This window comes from Orbicella faveolata, unplaced genomic scaffold (genome assembly GCF_042242905.1).
Source record: "Orbicella faveolata isolate gen_17 unplaced genomic scaffold, um_ofav_v1 contig_48, whole genome shotgun sequence".
Lineage (NCBI taxonomy): Eukaryota > Metazoa > Cnidaria > Anthozoa > Scleractinia > Merulinidae > Orbicella > Orbicella faveolata.
The window spans coordinates 3403910-3427777 of NW_028301578.1; the positions used below are offsets into that span (position 1 = coordinate 3403910).

General features: G+C 37.8%; 3 protein-coding genes and 1 long non-coding RNA gene across 4 annotated transcripts in view; 1 reads left to right on the forward strand and 3 right to left on the reverse strand.

The window, feature by feature from the left end:
• Positions 1-23868, reverse strand: part of LOC149096002 (somatostatin receptor type 2-like) — a 118706-nt gene that overhangs the window by 31592 nt on the left and 63246 nt on the right. The window lies entirely within an intron of this gene.
• Positions 1534-7427, reverse strand: LOC149096004 (substance-P receptor-like). Its single transcript, XM_089281328.1, has 2 exons — positions 7095-7427; positions 1534-4829 (listed from the first exon to the last, which is right to left on the reverse strand). Exons 1-2 carry the CDS (start codon positions 7170-7172, stop codon positions 3840-3842), a joined length of 1068 nt encoding a protein of 355 aa, XP_089137454.1. The 5' UTR covers positions 7173-7427; the 3' UTR covers positions 1534-3839.
• Positions 11147-11959, forward strand: LOC149096005 (uncharacterized). Its single transcript, XR_016204577.1, has 2 exons — positions 11147-11271; positions 11779-11959. It is a non-coding gene; the product is annotated as an uncharacterized LOC149096005 (long non-coding RNA).
• LOC149096006 (somatostatin receptor type 5-like) overlaps positions 19849-23868 on the reverse strand; it is a 67272-nt gene continuing 63252 nt past the window's right edge. Inside the window, exon 3 of the mRNA XM_089281012.1 lies at positions 19849-22267. Within this exon, the coding sequence (XP_089137138.1) occupies positions 21323-22264 (942 nt within the window). The 5' untranslated portion in view covers positions 22265-22267 and the 3' untranslated portion in view covers positions 19849-21322. The remainder of the gene's footprint in view (positions 22268-23868) is intronic.

Consider the following 23868-nt stretch of genomic DNA (forward strand, 5'->3'; position numbering starts at 1 on the left):
TCAGAACTAGTCAATAGAAATCATGCTATGTTGAAAACGTTTGTTTATCACACTCGCTTGATATGGATATTTTTTTGGTCGTTTGCGGGGAAACAAGGATCAGCCACCTTCACCGTACCCAACTATTTCATGCTAAGGGGCGCATAAGGCCTCAAGAACAAGGATCAGTATCGTGAATTATTTTTACGTGAACCTTTAGTTCGAGAGTAGCACTTTAAGGAAATGGGCGGGCCCCACCGTTTAACGGTCAAACTCTGACTTGAAGGTGGGGCTTTTTCTTTGATTTGTCAGATGTTCGCGCGAGTTGATGGTGTGATTTTTACCGGTTTCTACCCTCTTTTATCACAATAAGTGCATACTTTTATGGCTTGCTTTGTTCCCTTTATATTTTAATGTTTTCTTGTTAATTTGTTTTTGTAGAGGGTATGTCATCCGTTTGTTCATTGGCCGATGTTCAGAATTTTTGGATCCTGGATCGGATACCATCTCATGCATTTACAGTGAATTTTCGCTATGATAATCATGATCATTGCCTGTCTTGAGTTGGTATCTCAAACAGAAATTTACTACTCTAGTTTACTCTTGGATGTTATTGTTCAATCATTTGTGGCTAATTATTTTTTTATGTTTTTGTTATTTTTAATTTTTTCCCTTTTACATGGCCTTGCATTTACTGAGAACCCAGGAATGGACACTCGAAGCAAATACAAGTTACATCTGTCACCTAAGAACGAGGTGAAGAGAAAGCTCTAACTGTCATGAGCTTGGACATTGATATTCGTATTGGCAATGTCTGAGGCAAATCATCAGTAGGCCATTTACATTAAAAACGTTCAAAGAAGTTGAGCATGACCAAATCGTGTTTATCACGTTGTCTACAAAATAGATACATACAGTACATTGGATTTGTAAGTTGCTATTTTGGAAGAGTCATGGCGTATGAATCCTTTTTGATTTAGAAAATACAGCGAGTGAAATTCGATTATTCAAGCTTTACGCAAGTTTTTAGTGACAAAAAATTGCTTTGTTTCGAATTATTTAACTCTTTTCTTCGTAGGTTTCACTTCTTAGCTCTCGTGGCGTTAAACGACAAAATAACATCTGTCAACAAGCATTTTGTTGGCCAGTGATGCACCGATGTACTTCATGCACAACTTGACATACCGTATGTATCTAAGAAAGAAAGTGGTGAAGTTAAGTTCAATTCCGGAAACTTGAGATCGAATTCGAATATGTCAGAAGCGGCAATAACGTTCCGTTCAGCCGTAGAAATTCCAAAAATGAGTTGTTCGGCACTGAAAATGGCGGCTTTCGATTACAAGACATCCACAGCTGTGACTTGGTCTGCGAAAAATTTAATGTGGATGTCTTTCGAGATTTCTTTCAGCATCGGAAGCTAGCAAACCTTCTATAAGTCATATTTCCATATCACCTTCAGAACACGGAGGCGTTTGCAGCTCGCTTAGCAGAATGCATGTGAAACGCCTCCTGGAACACGCGAGGGTACACACAGTAAATTCGCAGGAAACGATAGCCATTTATTTACTTCTTTTAATATCCATTATCAACACATGTTAAAACTGCATGAGCCCACGTAAGCACAGTCGCAGTTGGAATCAGAAACGTTGGTGGTTATCGTAGGGATAAACCATGTCTTTATTTTTAATCCGTTATGCACGACATGTCATCAGCACCTATAAACAATATGTAATATATCAGGCAAAAACGACCGTATTTGACCACCTATGCAAACACCAAAAGAGAGTTAAAATATACGCATAGCGGAGTATTTTTGACGAACTTCGAGGCCTTTGGAAATGTGGTCAAACACTGTCTTGATTCTTTGATTTACATTTTCGATCGACACCAAAATTTAGGAGCAAGCGGAGAAATAAAATCGTAAAAATCTATGCTAATCAAGATCAGATATGCAAAACCGTCACCTGTTAATTACAAAATTAGGCATTTACTTGTACTGACTATTGTACTATTTTATTTGACATTTAACTAAAACGAAAGCTTTTGTAGACAAGCTAGATGACACATTTACTAAGACTATTTGTAGTTTTTCTTCGAAAGTCGTAAAACAACAAAACTAAAGTAGTCACTCCAGTGAACCAATTAAAACTCAAAGCCAAGACACGTAGCCGACTTAAAAGGCGGGAAAAGGTGTGCGAGCGTGTCATGCTTGGTTTTAGCTTTATTTCTGATTGGATGACAAAGTTTCGCGAGGTTTTTACCGCAGTAGTTGCCTGCTGAGTAATATCTCTCTATCTGTTATTACTCGGGCTTCCGTAGGAAAGCCCGAGTCATAAAATGCAAGCGTTTTGGTCGCCAAAAGAGGGTCATGGTCCCAGGTGTTCCATGCGTAGACCATAAAAACTGGGGACGAGAAACGCGGCATTGCTAGCTCTTCGTGACAGAATGCGGTGTTTTGCGAAGAAAGTTTCGGCAAGAATCGCGCCTTATACGTTCATCACACATGCAAAGATGTCGATCGTTTTCAGAAAGGGTCGGTCCATGAATTATATTGCTTGAAAGCCAGCCAGGTAAGCAAAGTTCACGCTCAAAACGTTCTCGTGAGATAACAACTGAGCCGATTGCGGTATGAGTTCAATCTACGAAAACACTGGCAAAAAAATAGGCAGTCCCTTATAAATGAGAGTCTTTTTCATACTCCTTCCTTGATTCAATAAAAATATGTAGCTTGAATATTTCTTCATAAACTGCGTTAAGGGTCGCAAATTCTTGGAAGTTATCCGCAAAATACACAACTTGAAAGTTTATGCAAATTATGTGCAATGCAATTTAAGCCTAGTCACAGGACTGTTGTTTTCGCAAAGGAGTTTATCGTGATTCGTTTTGGCTCTGTCGAAAGGGATTATCCGTTCTCCAAAGGAGATATGACTCTTGAAAAGGGTTTAAGATCGCAACACGGCAAAGATGTTCAGCTACACAATTTACTCGGATCGTCACGACAAGTAAACAAACTTCGTACAATTTCTGCTAGCATGTACAAAGTAATCGCCATAAGTTGTAAAAAGACCTCGAAATTTTTTTTGCAAACAACTTCTCCATCAATGCGTAGACAGCTGTGCTTTATTCTTGAATCAAAATGGTTTAAACTCAAAACTTTCGATAGGATGAGGAGGACACACTCAACGAAGCAACTTGAGTAGTAAATATCTAAGCGGACCTCTTGTGCTAAAAAATCCTGATTCTTTAATTTCCTTTCATTGTGTCCAATACGCGTTTTCGTAAAGTACGATTTGATACTGTGGTACGAAGCCCGAGTAAACGCGCTTAGAGCGTCTAGTTAGGATAGTGAAATGCTTCGCTGGGAAGCGCTCCTGGAGCATCCCTCCTTGTTGAAACGTTTTTCAACTAAGAAGCTAATCTCTTGCAAATGACACTGGTTAAACTACTGGTAATGAACAGCTGTAAACGAATGAGGGTACATGCCATGTCAGGTGTGTACCGCACTTGTTTTAGCGCGAGACTTTGTAAGATACTGCTATCGACAAATTCGACATAAGCTTAATAGCACCCAATCACAGTGAGTATTTATGGTAAGGAGCGTTATTAGAAATGAAGTAAGACGAAAGCAAATTCGTCAAGAACAAACGGGCACTGGTATTTACACTTAAGCTTCCACCTAGGAGTACTTGGAAGAACCCACTTTGCATGAAGGAGAAACTATATAACTTACATTTTCGTTTCCAGCGTTTAGTTCTTTGTAGAACTCGCTTGGGTTGAAAAACAAACTATTTTTTTTACATTTTGGCTTTTAGCAAAGCGTTCTTTGTGCAACTCCTTTGGAGTGAAGAACGAACTGTTATTTACACTCTGGCTTCCAACATGGATTTCAGTGTGGAACTCCCTCTGCTTCTTCTGGTGGTGGTTAAGGTCACTTGTCCTCGACGAGTGATTTCCTCTTGGCGACATAGGACCATGTTTTTAAAAGCTGCTTTCATCTTTCCGTTCAGACAAATATACAACCAAGGGTTTATGGCGCTGTTTGCCTGGCTGAACCAGTAGCAAATGTAGATAATTACATAAGGATCCCACATCGCCCCACGCCCACTCACGCCGAAGCTCACACCTTCGTCCATCTGATAGACGTGCACTGGAAGCCAGCAGAGTGCAAACACCACAACAATAATGATGAGCATTCGGATGACTTTCTTCCTGGGGATTTCCTGTTCTCGTTGATTTTCACTTACGTTATGATCCACAGGCACTTCATGGAACCACAGTTTTCGAGCAACTTGGGTGTACAGAACTGAGATGACAGCGAGGGGCAGGAGGAAGCCGACAGCAAAAAAGTAAGCATAGAAGGGCAAAATTAGAGATTTTTCAATTCGACACTTGCCTCGGATGAGCTTGAAAGCAACTGGTACGATTGACATCAAGGCCATGGATGAGATCCAGATAATTGGCGTAATGATCTTAGGCTTCCTGAACCAAATGCTCCGCCGGAAAGGATGCACAACAGCAAAGTATCGATCAAATGCTATTACAGTAAGGCAGAAAATGGAGGCGATCGTCGAGACATAAACAGCATAGTAGAGAAATCTGCAGGCAAAAACCCGAAGAAACTCAGAGCTTCCAAAGACATAAAAGTGAGTAATGCTGACAGGCATCTGAAACACAACAACCATCAAATCAGCCACCGCCATGTTAACAAACATGAAACTTGTCAGATTTCTTGTTCCTGGTTTCTTCCACACGATGTAGATCAGCAGTGTGTTACCAACCAAAGCTACGAGCATTGTTATCGCATAAAGTACGGTCAGAGACAGTGCAATGGTGTCATGGTCTGTCATGTTCTGTGAATCAAAACAAAACAAAAAATGTTCTCAAAGTGAAGGAACCTCTTAAAACTAAACGTTTTAAGGTCGAAAACACAAAAAAGTAATTTTTACGGTGGTTTTGAAATGTTGCGAGTTTTTACTTAATCCCAGTGGTGGTGGATGTTTACTACTCTCTACGTCACAGGTGGACGGTGATGGTGGGAGGGGGTGGTTATTCACTTTCTTACCACAGGACCCTCGTTTCATTTCCGCGCGCTTCCAGGAATATTATTTACAATGTTAGCCTAATTAGCATAAGGCACCAGTTTCTGATCAAGCTACAAAGATATCATTTCTGAATATTAGAAGTACATGACATGATTAGCAGTAAGTTGAACCGATGTATTAAATACGGTCTTGTTTGAGAAGGTTTTAAATAATTAATATTTTACAGAGTACTTTGGTTCATTAGAACATTTACCACCCAGATTTTCTGTAGTTTTTGAAAGAAAATACCTCCTTCAGTATCAGAGCCAAGTAGTTAAACATTCACCAATCACTAGGTCTCGCAAGCTCTTTAAATGTTCCAGTACGTTTCATCTGAATATAATTCACTGTCTTTGGAAAGTCTGCTAAGCAAAGAGATGTGAAGTGTGATGAAAGGCCTTTTAACGGGCTGCGACGAAAATGTTACAAATTATTTCGAATAACGAGACAGAAGCGCAGCTAACAGTACTGTTCTTGGTCCAAACTCTGCCACGACTTATCGATAAACTAAAATCAAAGTGGAACTGTCATTAATTCGTAGATATGGATGTAGCCACTGATTTCCCTTTCCCGGAGGCGTTTGAAACCGCCGTACAGATAAATGAATAGCTTAAAATAACGAAATTCAATGGTGCATTTTGCAAAAAATTCAAACTTCTAATTGATAGATTTTCTTCATGTTTTCGCCAAACGTGGAAAATCGGTAGAGAAAATGATCCACCACAAGACAAATGGGGTCACCGAACGTTCAAGATCGTTAAATATCCAGGCAAAGCTATAGCAATGGTCATCTGCCCTGTCATTGTTTATATTATTAGTTAGCGCGCGCATCGATGCATGACGTGGCGTGTGAATTTGCGCGTGCAGTAAGGATGCGCAGAAACAATTGGCGCGAACGTTCTTAAGGTATCATGGTAGTTGGATTTTTACGAAAAATGCGAAAATCTCTCTCTTTTTTTTTTTTTTTTTTTTTTTGGTGCTGTTCAAATTGAGAAGCCTGAGATAAATATTTTGCAAAAAGAATGGAGAAAAAAAGCTTTTTTACTTTTTAAGATAAAGGTAAATCTCATTAACCCATTACGGCGCTCTCTAATTAAAATTCACCGCCAGTTGTCAGGTGTAAAGCGATACGCGAACTGCTCTCGATTTGGTTGTTTCATCCCAAGTTAGCTTTCGTTCTTGTCAAATTTTCTTTATGTTAGGACGAAAACGCAAGAAAACTTTTTGCCCATTTTCGTCTTCGTAGAAGCCGAAGAGGCCAAAATCTGGTAGAACAAGATCTTTGGCTCTGAGCGACCGTGGGTCGCAGCTCGGGGGGGGGGGGGGGTACTTTGGGAATTTCTGGGTGGGGATGTGCCGCTGGGACCCTGGAACCCTTAGCCTATACCAGAGCTAGTTCAGCTGAATTTTGCTACCCTATACCAGAGTAAACTCCCTAAATCTCCCCAGCTATCGACACTGTTGAGGCTGATTTGCGTAGATTTAAACTTGCCGATTTGTTGATTTTTTTTATATTATTTAGTGGCAATTCCTGGTTTCCTTAGTCTAGATAAAAAATTCAACCAACTAGTCAGTTTTTTGAAAAATTATACCCTATTCTAGACCCAAACGCTCTGATTTATGTACCCTATCCTAAAGTAAACTGCTTGAAAACCATACCCTTCACAGCGGCACATACCTATATAGCCCATATATGGCTGTGCCCCCCCCCCCCCCGGGGAGTCGCAGTGTCCGCAGTGTAACCAAGAAGAGTGGTTGAAGGAACTCGAGGACGCTAGTCCCTCCAATGAAGCTGAAGGACAAACTACAACAAGTGCTAGTCGCACGAAATTGCTGGAGAACGGACGCGATTCCGAAACTTCAACAAGCAGAGAGGAGTCAAGCGCAGATATAGATGTAGACGATGTGGATCTCGAGATTTCCTCTTTTTGGCTTCACGAGGCATGGTTTCAAAAAATGTCTGGAGAACGAAGAAGCCTAAGCTTGAGGAACATAATACCAATGTCGCCGATCGACGGCACTAACAATACAAACCTGTATAAAGCTCCTAGTCGTTTGTTGCTTCTCGGACGATTTCACTGCGACGGGTTTCCGCGCCAGAACTGTAGACATCTGTTTATTTCAAGTTGTCATAACCATTGTTGTTGCAAACTGACCCATGCCGACATCTGTCAGTGTAGAGGGGATGTTTAACAGCTAATCATACCTTCTTCGAAAAAGAGTGTCGGGCTTTGTGTAATTTCGATTCCGCTTCAAAGTTATGGCCTCTTTAGTAGAAGGAAACGTCCGCATTGAGAATATCAAACTTTAAGGGTGTAGAAAAAACCCCAACCCATATCTGAAAAATCGCCGACACCCGATGTCAATTGCACCGCTCCGATAATTCACGTGCGAAAGTGAACCACTTTAAGCCAAACCGTGGTCCTGGGTATTTCTTTTGATATCACTGCGACAATAGCTTCTTAGAAAATTTAAGAGAAATGATTGTATTCTATAACTATTAAGTTTTCAGAAAATGTATAGGTTGATGTGCTTTTCTTTCAAAGCGCCAGCGTAAGAGCGCGATTTCCAAACACTCTCAATCCACCTACCATGATACTTTAATATGTCAGTTGAAGACAGCTGTTTTTGTATTCCGGCAAAAAACCTCTCCTTTACTGACCGTGGTCACCTAAAGCAAACTGCTGTTACTGTTTGGTGTTATTATTTCATCATTCTTTTGGCTATATTCACTACCCTTAAAGTATACTAGTAACACATTTCAAGCTAGAGTGGTTACATATAATAGCCGAGGTTAAAACCTCTTGATATCTGTGTTTACATAGTTGAGAATGATCCAGATGTTTTCGGTATCACGTTCATGTAGTTGAACCGTGAAGCATTCCTTTAGGTTAGACATCAAACACGAATTAATCGTTTCCTAACTAAACTGGGGCTATTCCTGAAAACGTGAAGTCTAGTTCGTGTACTTCTTAACAACCTTTTAACAACCTTTTAACAACCTCGCTAAGAATTCAGTTAAAAGTGCCGCAAACCGCCGGTTGGCAATTATTTTTACCTGGCTCTCTTACATCCAAAACATTCAAGTAATGTAGGATGCTTCATGATTCTTAATACGGCAGCTCACAAGGGTCACCAACCATTTTAATTTTTTTAATGTTTGTGTTTGTTTTTTCTTTTAAGTTTTGTTTTCATTTTTGTTTTTTGCGTCCCTTCTAATATTTTCCCTTCGCCAAAAGGAGCTCACATGCAATATGTCTACATTTGTCGAGTTTATATCACACTCAAACACGAAAACCTCAAACAATAAAACACAGAACACGCAAACAACGAAACGATCATCGTAGAGTGTGAAAATAATTTCCTTCGTTGCTTTTGAAGCCAGTAGAAGTTCAGGGCCGTAGCCAGACTTTCAACACAAATAAGGCTACTCTTGCGGGCTCCTTGAAATAATTAGTTCGCTTTAAGAGCATAAGATTACATTCGTTTGCGTGAGGCTTGAGAGCTCTGAAAATGATATGCTTTTATTTATACAACGACCTTTCAACAGCTTCTTACAAGTTAACGAACTATTCACATAATATTAAAACCCAAAGAGTAAGAAGAAAAAGAAGATGAAGAAAAAATCCTTGACTTTACTTGCAATCTTTGTGACCTTTGTACTTGCTATATTCTTCTCCTGAGACAAGTGAACAAGCAATAAAGTAGTAGTAGAGATTATAGTAACCGATGTGTGATTACGCTTGACGAGCAAAACACAACGGTCAGGTCATGGCTACTGCCAGCAAAACATGATCGATGGTCTACACTCCCTTAACCTTTTGCATTTTTGTTTTCGTGCTTGTTTTTAATATTTGTTTGCGTTTTATTCTTTTTTTGAACAGAAAAAAAACAAAAAAAAAACGAAGACGACAATGAAGAACAAAGACAAAAAAAGAAGACAAAACAAAACTTTAAGAAACGAAAAAAGAATTAAAAACAAAAACAAAACAAAACAAAAGTTAACGAACAAGAAAACAAAAACGAAAACAAAAATTAAAAAAAAAACAAAAAAACAAGCAGGTCTTAGAAACAATTGATCTTGCTTGCTGGTTATCTCAAAGCTATTCGTAGCTGTTTACATAGTTCAGAAGCTTTAGCTGCGAACCTTTCAGATAATTTAAAACTCCCTGGTGTAACCTGCCGATAACGCATTGTTTTTAGATAAAATACTATTTGCTAATCAGATGAGAAGAGAAATGGATGTCAGAGAAGACCCGATGAGTGCGTGTAACTAACAATATGCAAATTATCTTTTCGCTCGAGGGCGATGACTAATTAAGCGAAGGCCGACTGGTAGCAAGTCTACATAACGGCATAAACATAACGACATAAGAAGGACGTCACCTCGTTATGTTTGTAGTGTGAACATGTTCACATTTTGACATATTAGCAACAAAACAGCATGAACAAAACAACATAAGGATATTTTCATTATGCCTTTATATGTCGATGTTCGTATTACCGACATAAAGCGAATACGCAGTTATGTCGCTAGTGTGAAGTAGGCCTAACACCAGTGCAAATATTACCTACTAATGTTCAAATTCCGTATGTCCTCCGGTTACAAATGAGTAGGTGACTCATTCGCAGGCAAAACCCCCTTCATTATGCCGTGGATATAGACATATCCACGAGTAAAAACTGACACCAACAAATGGTATATTTCAGTATTAGCGGAATCCTTAGTTTAACCATGCATCTAAATTATTCAATTTGGGCAAATCTATTGTTCGGCCGTTGTCAACGGTCCCCGTAGTGTTAACATGCCAATTTCGATATATTAAAATTGTAACTTATACAAAAATTGATGGCGACGGAGAGTTTGTTTTTTCCTTCCTGAACAACCCGAAGCTACAAAACCTTTGTATTCATCTCTACACTATATGACAGAACGATTTTTAAGTGAACACCTGTTTAAACCAAGCTTTACACAGAGAAACGCACACATCCTCGATATTAGCTGATATTCTCCGCCCGCGCCTCAAAGGGATTGCGGTGAGAACATTTCACATTAACGAATATATCTTGAGCAGATAGAAGCTTTTATACAACCCATCGGCTAAATATCCTGCTCTAACAGATTAAGATCAAGATAACAGACAATAATATATTTGTTTTGTGACCTCGCGCGTCTGGCGACCTATGCACACCGTTTTGATTCGAGTGTAATATAAAGCCATCACTCGAATAATCAGTGAATAATGAAACGTTTACTATTGAGAACTGATTCAAGACATGCTCAAAACAATTTCCTGTATCACTTTGATACCACACATCATGAGGCGCCAGACATTCATTTCGCGACAAATCAAAATAACGTACCCAGCAACGAAAAGTTCTTTTAAAGGAGCTACGTCACGGTTTCTCATCTTGAGAAGTTTAGCCTAAATATTTTCATGTTGGTCGTTTGCAATCCGTGTTCATCTTCTCCATCATGACCATCCTTGTTTCTTTATGGTAAATTATTATCTCTTTGGTGTTTCAGTAAACTACAATTTCCTGTTTTCTTTCACCTTAAAGATAATTTTGTAAGTGGTCAAAATAACACAAAATGCCGAGACTGAGCTCCTTAAGTTTCTGGAAATCCCATGCAAAATACTAACGGCAGAGGTTGGATTTTGTATGTCATTCCAAGTGACCGATCTCCTAGAACTTATCATGCTTAGACTGTAGCTGCACTGTAGCCAACGAAAAACAGCTCTCCATCACCAACTTTAGCTAAGCGAGGTCATAAGTGTAAAAAGAAAGAAAAAAGAAAATAAATCTCTATACAGTAAGTACCTCAGCTTAGTGTTTGTAGATCAGAATTCTGGGTTCTAATAAAGCAGAAAACGAGTTGTTGTCACTCCAGGTTGTTCAGTGTAATTTTAGTTAGCTCTAGTAAGCCCGACCTGTCATGACTGTCGGATCATATGCAGGTGGCCATGATAAGAGTATTAAGTGGCAGTCTCGCTAAAAGCGGTCCACTCGACTTCGGGACCAAAAATCGTTTTCCTTCATTTTTTGTCAGTGAAAAGGGTTTGACACATATATATAAAAAAGCAATTTATTATTTTCCAATTCCTTCTTTTTGCTTTGCTACGAGCCAAAATTGAATTTTTTTAATCTGTTCTCGCGTGCAATCCAATGAGATACCCGCCGGTTTGAACTTATAGAATGGTTTATTAAGGTATGAAATTTACTGTGGTGTGCTTTTTAGGCTTCATTTAGACCCAACTTTTGAGATCTTCCCCGTCAAATTTGGCTAAATTTTAGTAGGTGATCAAAGGCCTCGGAGTAGGGTATCTTCCAGCCTCGCTGGTAAGCTTCGAATTTTTCGAAAAGTTTCCATATTTCGTCAGGCAAAGTAATGAATGTACCTTAAAATTCGCATGAAAACGAATTTCCGTGAGCTGCATTTTAGGCGACGTAGCATGCTTCACAAAATCGGTGAATTTTACCTTTCTGATCACGGTCGGCAACCTCAGTTTGGCCAAAATTCAATTTTGGCTCGTAGCAAAGCAAAAAGAAGGAATTGGAAAATAATAAATTGCCTTTTTATATATATGTGTCAAACCCTTTTCACTGACAAAAAATGAAGGAAAACGATTTTTGGTCCCGAAGTCGAGTGGACCGCTTTCAGCGGGACTGCCACTTAACTACGTTTGCTTAATTTTTTTCTTATTTGTCCTTGTAGGTGAAGAAGAAAGGAGAGAAAACGGAATAAATTTCAGCCGCCGAGCTACAACTGAGAATCGTAATTAACCTTACCAAATAAAGCCAATAATGCAAGAACAGATTAACTGTTGGGGATTGAAGAAGAGTTTTATAGGGCAGTTTCCTTGGATTTAGGAAATGGAAATTACAAAACTTCAACTTATTCTAGTGCTGTTTTTATTGCTTTATGGCTAATTTTGAGGTTTAGAGAAAGTAAGAATTTTAAACGATTTATTTTAAAACATAAAATTTTCATTTTATTTACAATTATGTTTGAATATCTCGGCCTCGGGTTTATTCTTAAAATATTCTTCAAATTTCGTAAATTTCAGCCTCGATATTCTTATAAAATAAATTCTTATATCAATAGATAAAAAAAGAGGGTAACTTGGAATTTCCCGAAAATTAAAATGTGGTTCTAGGACAAAGTCGGCACTTAAGAAGGTTTGTTTCACTAACATAACAAGCGACAAATGAAGATGGGTTTTAGCAAGATCTATAGCTGAAGTTCAGTTACGATATATGTTTATTCGGAAAATTACAATAACACGGAGATACTGTTATAACGAGGTTGTGAGCAAAGAAATGAAGAATCAAACTTACGTACCTTAAAAATGGCTGTTCTTAGAGAGGAGTTGCCTGCCTTTCGTGTGTTAACACAGAGTGCAAAACTGTCATAAAACCCATTATACAGGCGGTGAAATTTTCGAAGGGCGCGGATCCATTTGATAAGCTGCGCCCTGCCCTATTTTTTTTTTTTTTTTTTTTTTTTAATTAAAGTTCACATTACATTTATAGACGTCATTTGTTTCACATTGGTCATCTATTTGAGACAACTGCTGGATTTAGTGCGCCAAGAGCACTTAAAAGCGCTGTACTGTATTTATTTCAGCATGAAGTCATGCGGACAAGAGTAGCAAGTCGTCTGTTTCGCGCCGTTGTGTATCGTCCTCTACTCCTCTACTTAGAACCCTTTGTGGGGCAAACTTTGAAAAATCTAGCTTCCTAATTCAAGTTTTAACTCTGCAGATTACAAAAAGACTGAAAAAGGTAATTTTGTATCGTTTAACTCTGGGGTGTATCATGAAGGGAAAATTTTTATTCATTCTTTCTTTTCTCTCTCTCTATTTTTTTACAGGGAGGTGTTGAATATAGGGTTTTCCTCATTGGTTCGGTGCCATGTAGAGCATGATCTTTTGGCATATAATATGTATGAAAAGAGAAAACAAAAAGAAACAAAAATATAATAATAATAATAATAATAATAATAATAATAATAATAATAATAACAATAATAATAAAAACAGAACAAAATTTAAAAAATATATATTTAAATTCTCTCAACGCTAACTGATAAATTGGAAAACGACCGACCCGGATGCTTGAAAACGGCGCAATGTGGGCTGCCGAAAATGAAACGACTTTTTGAAAACCTTCTTGAACAGTTGAATTTAACGCGGGCTAAATTAAATTACGAGACTTCAACTTATTCTAATGCTCAAACTCTCAGATGTCAGTTATAAAAACAAACAATAAAAATGGGGACTTAAGACACTCTCTTCGCCTTGCAAAAAATCGACACTCCGAGAGAGCTTCGTGAGTAAAATCGAGACTGTGAGACGCACATAACTGCTAAAAAGAAAAGGACTGCGAGACCCGTAAAATTCGACGAAACGTTTGCGAGACCCATGGTTTTTGAAGGACCCGATTAGCCACCATTAAATTAATGTAGGCATGCTCTAACGGGCATGAATTAAGCGTTTCTGTGGTCTTGTGTAAGGCGATCCAGGTTTTATGGACGGGAAAAAAGTTGTTTTTCCAAATTTATAGGGATGGTAACATGGGAGAAGGAAACATTTTACACACAATTATCCAGTGGAATAAAAATACAAGGTATTTCGTTTGCCACCAACATGCGTACACATGGAAAATTAGTAATTCATATTTTAATTAAAACTCAAATTGTCTTCATCAGTAAGATCTGTCTTCTTAATGGCGCGCAACATAGTTTTGTGTACATCTTAGCAATTAGATAGAGTTGTAACGATATCAGTTAACCAAACTTTACCGAGCTCAAAGCAAACGCTTAATTGCTAGAGGAAGTTTTCACTCAGTTGCAAGGAATTGCAACTTTCACTTCAGTAGCCGAAATATTTCCTGTGTCGATTAATGAACATATCAGTTCGCGAAAAAATGAAAACATGACGTATTTTCGACTCCAATGAGTGAAAATGAGGCAATAAATCGACAAATGAAAATGAATAACATGTAGGAAATGATGAGTGAAGAAGAGACGGTATATTGGTTAATAGTATGTTGGTGGAGAATCAGGATCTCTACCGAAAGGCCTGTCTCCTTAATGGCCCACAACGCAGTCTTGTACACGTCTTGGCACTTAGAAGGGGCTGTGACTATATCAGTTAACAAACCTTAGTGTAGAAAAGGAAGAACTAGGGTGACTTTCGAAATTTCGACTTGTTTCTTCTATTAAAAGCTTAAGAATAGGACGATAAAAATGGGGAAAAAATAACTCAAAAAAAAATCCATTTAGTCATTTCATTTATTTATTTGTATATCTGGTTAAAGCTGAGCAATTCTAGCACTTATTCTTGTAAAATTTCGGTTTAATAAAAGGTTTTCTGTCTATATATCTTCCCAGAAGTTTCATAGAAATTCTTATTTTTACCAAAGTTTGGAAGTTATCACGCACAAAGCGCAATTCAGAATTTAACTCTCAGTTGAGAAGTGGTGCATTTTGTAACTGGCAGCTGAAATTTGAGATTTGTAAATTTCTCGATAGCTTATGGTCTAGAGGTTTAGCTCCTACATTCTTTTTTGTTCTTTTAATAAGACTATTGTTTTTCCGGCCGAGGTTGAATGTTGTCGTTTTAATTTTCCGCCGATTTTAGGCTGAAAATATTCGTATGAAAATGTCTTAGATCATATAATGTAGCACATTCCTGTTTCCGAATGTATTTGGCGATTGAATGGTGTTAAAGTAATTTTGGAGCCAGTCTGTATGTATTGAAGCCTAATATGACGTCCATATTGTCTTACAGAAATGTTATTAGCATCGAACATACGGCTAGTACTGTTTTTGTTGCTTTATGGCTGATTTTGAAGTTGAGAGAAAGGAAGAACTTTATACGATTTATTTTAAAATATAAAGCCTTTCAACGCACGAAATTATGTTTGAATATCTCAGCCTCGGGTTTATTCTTAAAATATTCTTAAAATTTCAGCCTCCATATTCTTATAAAATAAATTCTTATATAAATATATAAAAAAGAGGGTAACTTGGAATTTCCCGGAAATTTCTTGTTAAATGAGGTTCTTGCACAAAATCAACACTTTAGCAGGTTTGTTTCATTAACATAATAAGCGACAAATGAATATGAATTTTAGATCTTTTTTTTAGCAAGATGTCTAGTTGAAGTTCAGTTACGATAGATGTAAATTCGGAAAATTCAGTCACACGGAGAAACTGTTATAACGAGGCTCTGAGCAAAGAAATGAAGAATTGAACCTACGTACCTTGAAAATTTTAAAATACGAAGTGCAATGCCAAGGCTGTTGTTAAAGAGGAGATGCCTGCCTTTCGTGTGTTGACATAGAGTGCAAAACTGTCATAAAACCCATTACACAGGCGGTAAAATTTTCGAAGGGCACGGATCAATTTGATAAGCTTCGCCCTGCCTTATTTTTATTAAAGTTTACATTACATATATAGACGTCATTTGTTTCACACTGGTCAATCGTTTGAGGCAACTGCCGGATCTGTAATTCATCAAAGTAAATTCAATTTTTATTTTTAGTTTATTAGTGCGATTGTAACTAGTGTAGCATGGTAGCTGTTAGTAGAAGTAATTAACCCGAGGAAAACAGCGTCTGCTAATGGACTCAGTTAGTTTTTAAACAGTTCTAAGAACTCCATTAACTTTGTTTAGTTTTAGTAGTCTTTGGTTTTGCTCTTGGGTCCCGTCCACACAATGCCAGAGAAACAGTTTGAAAAAAACGCAACAATCGACGGTCATTTTGGATTTGTGTTTGAGTAAAAAGTTGGCTGGGAATCACATGTTTATAACGTTTTCATCGATTTCGAAAAGATCCGTTTTCAAAATGTTTTCCTTCCACACTAAACCGCGAAGCCGGCATTTTCAAATATTCCACCGTTTTCGTGACGGATTATTGTGGATGGTAAGCCAAACCGTAGAAATAAAACTGCGTTCTTAAATTTCTCCGTCGTAGTATGAACATGGACGGGGTTTAAACTTTCTTCAGCGCTAATGCATCACCGAATGCAAGGGTGTTTTCGCAAAAAGAATACTCTGTTGTAAATTACACAGATTATGATTTCAATAAACTGTAAATACGAACTGAAAATCATAAAGTGATAGTAAATACTAGTTTTAAACTTCCAAGAATATTCTTTGAGTGAATGAAAGAGAATTTTAATTAGCTTGACAAGAACATAACTGGGGACACTATCTACATATTAAAAAATATCTTCGCCACACAGAATTAAAGCTATTTACAATTTAAACCAGCAGCAATGAATCAGCTGTCACTGAAACACTGATTATCTGCAAGAAAAAAGATTAAATAGGTTGATTGAAACTACCAAGATCAAGATTATGAAGTATAAACAGAAGTGTGTTTGGTCTTGGCGCACCGTTTAGTTTCCACTGATAGTTTATGCAAGGTGCAAGAAAATAAAATTAATAATGATAATTAATAATAACAATACCCAAAAAAGAAAACATTCTTCAGTTCATTCACCAAAAAAGAGTTCAGTATTCACCACTAGATAATTACAGATGTGGTGTGACATTGGAAATAATCAAGAGAATAAGTTATTACGAAGTTTATATCCTTGTCGACTGCAATTTCAGATTCGTACGGACTTTTATATTACAGAACACTTTCACTTATTAGTGTTACCACACGAAAGCAAGATCGACGAACAATTTGTATTTTTTTTTTTTTTTTTTTTTCGTGTTATTAGTGTTATTTGGTCACTAGCCAATATAAAAATTTTAAACCCAAAAAAAAGGAAGAAAAAAACTAGAATCTTTGGTTTAGGTTTTCTTTTTAAAAAATGTACTGAAATACCATTACATTAAATTTAACACCCGCGGAAATTACCGGGGTGAAAATTTAAAACTCCTAAGGAAGATCGACGAACAATTTGTATTTTTTTTTTTTTTTTTTTTTTTTTTTTTTTGTCGTGTTTTGTCATTAAATCCAAGAAAAGTCTTTGACAAGAAGTCTTAAATCGGCTCTAATAAGAAGTTGCAATGTCCGGTAGCCGTAAAGCATCCTCCAAATTGATTAAAAATTAATTAAAAATGGAAGAAAAAATGTCCGAATTTTGGACTCCAATTGTTATAAATAGGTTTGTCGAAATCAGGAAATGAATTTCATGTGAGAAATGATAAAGGAAGTGAAAGTAGTATTTTCATTAAGTTGGTCAGGACTGTCAGAATTTTCTTACTATTGTTTTAGTGTAAATTTCTTGCTCATTTTTTTTTTAGTACACAGTGTGCATGAACTTTATTACTTTAGTATGATAGGTGAGGGTACACGCAATTAAGTTAAGGAATTAACACACTTTTAAAACAGCAACTCCCAAAAAAATATAAGGAAAATGGATTCTTACACTGGTTTCATAAATTTGGTAAATTAAGAAAAACAGTTTTTGTTTTTGTTTTTGCTTTTGCTTTTGCTTTTGCTTTTGCTTTTGCTTTTGCTTTTGCTTTTGCTTTTGCTTTTGCTTTTGCTTTTGCTTTTGCTTTTGCTTTTGCTTTTGCTTTTGCTTTTGCTTTTGCTTTTGCTTTTGCTTTTGCTTTTGCTTTTGCTTTTGCTTTTGCTTTTGCTTTTGCTTTTGCTTTTGCTTTTGCTTTTGCTTTTGCTTTTGCTTTTGCTTTTGCTTTTGCTTTTGCTTTTGCTTTTGCTTTTGCTTTTGCTTTTGCTTTTGCTTTTGCTTTTGCTTTTGCTTTTGCTTTTGCTTTTGCTTTTGCTTTTGCTTTTGCTTTTGCTTTTGCTTTTGCTTTTGCTTTTGCTTTTGCTTTTGCTTTTGCTTTTGCTTTTGCTTTTGCTTTTGCTTTTGCTTTTGCTTTTGCTTTTGCTTTTGCTTTTGCTTTTGCTTTTGCTTTTGCTTTTGCTTTTGCTTTTGCTTTTGTTTTTGTTTTTGTTTTTGTTTTGTTTTTTGTTTTTGTCTTTACTAAGAAAGTAAATTTTGATGACCAGCCTAACACATACTCCCCGAATTCTCTTCCTCCTCCCCCACCCCCTCCCCTTTATACGCCTGCTACGCAGGCTACGATGCGTATAACTTTGAAATTTTCTAAAACTCCAAGTTAAATTTCATGCGGATATGACAACGCTAAATAACTGCAAAAGGATGACATTTAAATACTATGGTTTAATTTTTCCCACCAGGCTTATTATTTCGGCTTGCTAAGCGCTCGTAAAAAGACGGTAATTTTGGGATCGAGTCTTTCGGGGAAAAATACCATGAAGGCCGCCTTGACCACAGGCGGCCCAAGCTCTCAATGTTATCCTTTTTTTTTCCTTTTTATGCGAACGTTCAGGCTAACGCGACATATGGCATGTACTATTACATAACGACCGAATTTGACCACGCGAAACATGACTCCCGCCTTGCAGCATATGGAGGTGTTGTGTTACAACGGTTTGAATTTATAGTGGTTTGTATGGGAATGCAACGGCTTTGCTTGAAAAGCCAATTATTCTTATAGTTTGTGAATAAAATCTACTTACCCTGTTGCTGTGTTGTATTCTTTGTTGTTTGCCAGCTCCTCGGGCCGATCTAAAGCGATTTCGGCGAGTTATCGTTCTGTGGGTTTCCACTACTGAAGGAAAGACAAGGCCGGACACTGATTTCCGGAGTGCCCGCCGCTCGAAGCGAATAAATCCACTGAAAATAACCCTGCCGGCTCAATTCCTCCGTAAAATCGAAGAAGAAATGTTGAAGTTCCATGTCAGTTCACTCGCTACGCGATTCCGTCCACAACGCCTTCGCAACGATACATTTATTTCGAGATTGCTTCGCTCGCAAACTCGAAAACAGCCGCGTCACAAAAGTTAGGACACTTTCGCGGTGTTGGGTAACTATAATTAGCCCGACCGGGGGTAGTCAGCAACGATTTGTCAACGGTCAAACCAAAATGCTCCCCGGGTACCCTCGTGCTTTAGTTGTCAAACCCATAAAGGGAGTGCCCGGTACCCGGGCGAGGAACACTCTGAGAGTGAATTTTATTACCCCGACGAGCTACAATATCAGGAGAACAGCAAATCCATAGCGTTAAATCTTGAATGAGTTGGTGCCGGACAGGACGAAGGAAACAGCCAAGAAGAAATTGAAACTTTCGTCAAATAGCTATATCAATTAAAAAACTAGACCTAGCTATTGTGCATGAGAACTGAAAAAGAGCAATTGTTTAGAGTCAGATTGTCAATTAGTTTAGCGTACTGTCAAAATAAACTCGAAGAGTTGTTTTAGGAAAAGCAATGAAATAATTTTTGAGGGTTTAAGAACAAGTTGTTAACAAAACGACATATACAGTTTGGCTTTATGAAAAGCTCCCTATAGAAGTAACTTTTTACCCAGGCAATGAGGCCTGGGTTTAAATTTCGGCTGCGTCACCTGTGCATGCGTCAGCACATGCAATTTACAGAAGTTGTCGACGTGAAAAGTTAGCACGGATTCCATGATTTCTAGGGCGATGAAATCACATACAAATGAACATACCGTTCGAGGTAGACCAACACTAATAGACGTTAAGCGTTTTCGGAACGGGTCGGTCTGGAAGCCTTATGAGAGATCAATTTACGAGCGAACATTTTGAAAGAATTTATCAAGAATCATGTTATACCAAAGGAGCTATCGACCGGGGCTATCAACTCTTCAACTTGATAAAAAGCATCTTAGAAGCGTCATCATATTTTTAGACGTGGTCGTGAACCAAGTAGAGTCCCAGCACGAACTCAAGAACGTCTGAGCAACAAGAGCAGAAAGGTTAGAGAATTTCTTTGCCAATGTATTTATTCGATTACACCTAGGTAAAACGTTCTGAGAAACTTCGTTAAGTATAATAAAGTTAAAATCTCGAACTAAACGATATTCTCTCGTTATATTCTTGTAACAGAGTTATGTGTCTTTACAAGAATGAAACCCATGTAGGGAATTATGGTACATTTAAGCTGAAAGAAACTAAGGTATGTTGACCCCAGCAAAACAATTCTCGGCCTGCTCTGTCACGCAATCCTGATGCAATAAAAAAAAAAAATTATTCGAAAACCATTCAGTGGATAAAGTCACGAAATTGTGATGTAATAGGAGATTAAGAAAGATGACACTTATCTAATTTTTCTGTGCGTTTTCCCAAACCTCAGATATTCGTCGAAATATTTTGCACAAATTTAGATAGCCAAGTATGGAGCCGCCATGTTGGTGTACCTCTGCGGTAAACCAACATTGCGGCCGGAAAATAGTGTAAACATCTGGAACTTACTTTGGCTATCTAGGCGACTGATTATCTGTATTGAGCAAACAAGCATTTACATAAGCACTTTTCCTAATAGTTTAACTTCTGAACGGGGTAAAAATCCCGAGATAAGTATATATTTTTCGACAAATGCGTTCGTAGCTCAATGTCACGCACTGCCATAACTCTGTATCGCTTGCTTGGGAAACGCAAAAACAACAACAACAGCAACAACGACAAAGGGTAAGGGAAACAGACTGAAACGTTCATAGGCTGATATAAAGACCTTGACTCATTTCACTCCCTAAAGACCTGCAAACCAGTAATAAGCTATTAATCGATTTCATAAAATGCAATCAAAGGCAGAATGGCTGGAGCACATCGATTCGATTGAATTTTGTACGACTTCAGATGCAGAAAATTTAGCTCAATTGCAATATAGCTAGTGCTTCTCAGTATAACGACTGCCTGGATACACGCAGCAAGCGTTTAGTTTGTTTTAATACCCCAGACCGTCATAGCTGATACGTTTGATTAGCTACACTCAGGCTTAAATCTTTGTATACTACTTTCAATTTAATTGAGTTATGTCTCAGTTCTACAACTTTGTTTAAGCTTGCCAACTGTCAAGCAATATCTGACGGTTACCACTCAATTCCAAGAGATGCCAATCTTAAGACTTACCTTTTTAAGCGTGCATTTTATTTGTAGTTTTTTACTTTTTATTTGTAGTCTAATTGTATTATATAGCGTATTTAATTCTTAGGATGTTAAGTTTCATGATTTAGGATATTAGGTTTTTAAAGGATTAGGATTTTAATTTTAGGATTTTAAACTTAGGATTTTAATTTTACAGTATTGTAAAGCGCCATTGACAATTAGTGAGAAATGGCGCTATATAAATGTATATTTATTTATTTATTTATTTATTTATGTCTCGCTAATAACTAGACGTACTAGTCAAGCAACGTCTCAAACACTATTTCTTGTTTGTTACATTGACGAAAGTGATATTTACAGTTTGGTATCTTGGAAGGGGCTCTTTGAAAAGTTCGTTTTGCCTCTCGAGGCAGTGACCATAGGATTTTCCAGTTTAGGACTGACTGTACGGCGACTTCCGATCATTTTGGCGAAGGCTGTTTTCATCTTTCCATTTAGACCAATGTACAGCCACGGATTTATGGCGCTGTTAGCCTGACTGAGCCAGTAGCAGAAGTAAATGAGAGAAGGCGGCCATAATGCTGCCTTTTTTACAGATTTGTCCATCTGATACACATGCACTGGAAGCCAACAGACTGCAAACACCACTACAACAATGATGAGCATTCGGATGACTTTTTTCTTGGGGATTTGCTGTTGTCGTTGGTTTACATGTACTTCATCGTCCGCAGGCATTTCGTGGAGCCACAGTTTAACAGCAGCTATGATGTAGAGGATGGAGATGATGGCGAGAGGCAGGAGGTAGGTAAGAACAAGGATGTAACTCCAGAAGGCCAGAGGCAATATGACAGTGGCATCAAAGCGGCAGGCACCATCTATAAATTTGAAGACCACTAGTGCGACTGACATCAAGGCTATGGATGAGACCCAAATAAGTGGTGTAATGATCTTGGGCTTCCTGAACCAAATACTACTTCGGAAAGGATACACAACAGCAAAGTATCGATCAAATGCCATCACAGCGAGACAGAAAATGGAGGCGTTAGTAGACACGAATACAGGGTAGTAAAGCTCGCAGGGAATGTGGAAGAAATAAAACATAGTTATGCTGATAGGCATCTGAAACACTGCAATCAACAAATCGGCCACCGCCATGTTAACAAACAGGAAACTTGTCAGATTTCTTGTGTCAGGTTTTTTCCACACGATGTAGATCAGCAGCGTGTTGCCAGCCAAAGCTACGATCATTGTTATGGCGTAAACTATGGAGAAGCTCACTTCAGTGGTGCCTGTCATGTTCTATAAATAAAACAGGTTAGCCATTTGCTTTAATGATATGTAAAACAATACACAAGTACGTTATATTTTGACTTCTCCCCCACTTTTTCCTGCGCCATGCCATTTTTCGCGCTGCACTCCAACAAACTGAACGCCTAGATGGCACTAATGTGTTTCTAGCTCCATACTGTAAACTGCCGCTTATAAGCCCGTTCCCCTCCCGATTATAAAACCTCCTCCCGGTTATAGGCCCATCTACATGTAAACCAAAAAAATCATCGGCTATAAGCCCCCTCGGATATAAGTCTTCTCCCCCCTATAGCTTTATTTGTTTTGAATTCATTTTATCGTGGAATTTAAAAGCTTCGCAAACCTATTTTGATCAATAAGTACAGCTATAATGAATATTAATCCGGTAATCCGTGACTGCCTCGCACAGTCAACAATTCAAAAGTTATAAATAATAATAATTCAGTTCCAAAATACGCCCAATTTTATAGCGGAGCTCCGGCGGCCCGAAGGGCCGCCAAGCGGAGCCCCATACCCATATAGGAAAGAAATGGATTTTCTCATGGTTATCATGGCTAACGGTATTGCTCATGGGCGCGTACGCACGACGGCGACGGAGTTGCGCAACATGGCGGCCATTCTCCACCTAAGCTAAAAGGTTGACAGAAATATACAGCCTTGATTTAACGCCTCCTTCTTTGATATTGGATATCCATGTTATGGTCAATAGACCAATTTCGATATATTAAAATTCAGCCTAACACAATAGACCTCAGGACGAGGCTCTGGGGAATAAACTCCACAAACTCTGTAGTTATTCCCCAGAGCCTCGTAATGAGGTCTATTGTTTTAGGCTGAATTTTAATATATCGATATGATATAACTTTGTGAATTCTCTATTCTCCTTAAATTTTATCTCGTCAGGGTGATAGAATGCACTCCCAGAGTGTTCAGTCATTGTTTTCAGTTGCTACAATTTTCAGGAAAAAAGCAATAGTTTTCTTAATTTCCTTTCACTTTGTGTTAGGACCTTTTAGCATGCTCTTAATTGATCCATGGGCATTACGGGAGAATAATTTTCAAGCAACGAATTAGATTCGTTCTAGTATTAAGTATTTTTAAATTATTATGAATTAGGCATTTCTTTTTATTTTGTATTTTTTATTTTAGTCGCACGTGATGTTTTGTGATTTTACCGATGTATACCATGTAAATGGAAATAATGGACTAGAATTAGCCAATCAGAATGTGCATTATATCGGTTTTAAATACAAATCATATGTAATAAATGTATGTAAATGATATTTTTATGACAGAGAACTGGACAGGGCAAGAACTTCTCCTTCTTTTGTAAATTTATATATTAATTCCTCTCAGTGCTGTCAAAATGTCTCGGGAACCTTCATTTTTGATAGCCCATTATTTTCCACCATACCTAGCGCAGAAGATCACCAAATCCTAACTAATAACCAATATGCGTGCATCTCTGGCCTTTGCTGTGTACTACGTGTATATTCTGTTACCCTGCCTTAACTGCTAGAAACAATTTTGACAGAGCTGTTTCAACAGTTTCACTTAAATTAATTTCCAGTAACAGCACTACATATAGCAGT

Excerpts from the sequence above, each read along its gene's own strand:
- LOC149096004 (XM_089281328.1), bottom strand. The coding sequence starts at position 7,172 with ATGTCTACAGTTCTGGCGCGGAAACCCGTCGCAGTGAAATCGTCCGAG. Across the intron at positions 4,830-7,094 it reads CGACTAGGAGCTTTATACAG|AACATGACAGACCATGACAC; the intron begins GTTTGTATTGTT and ends TTTGATTCACAG.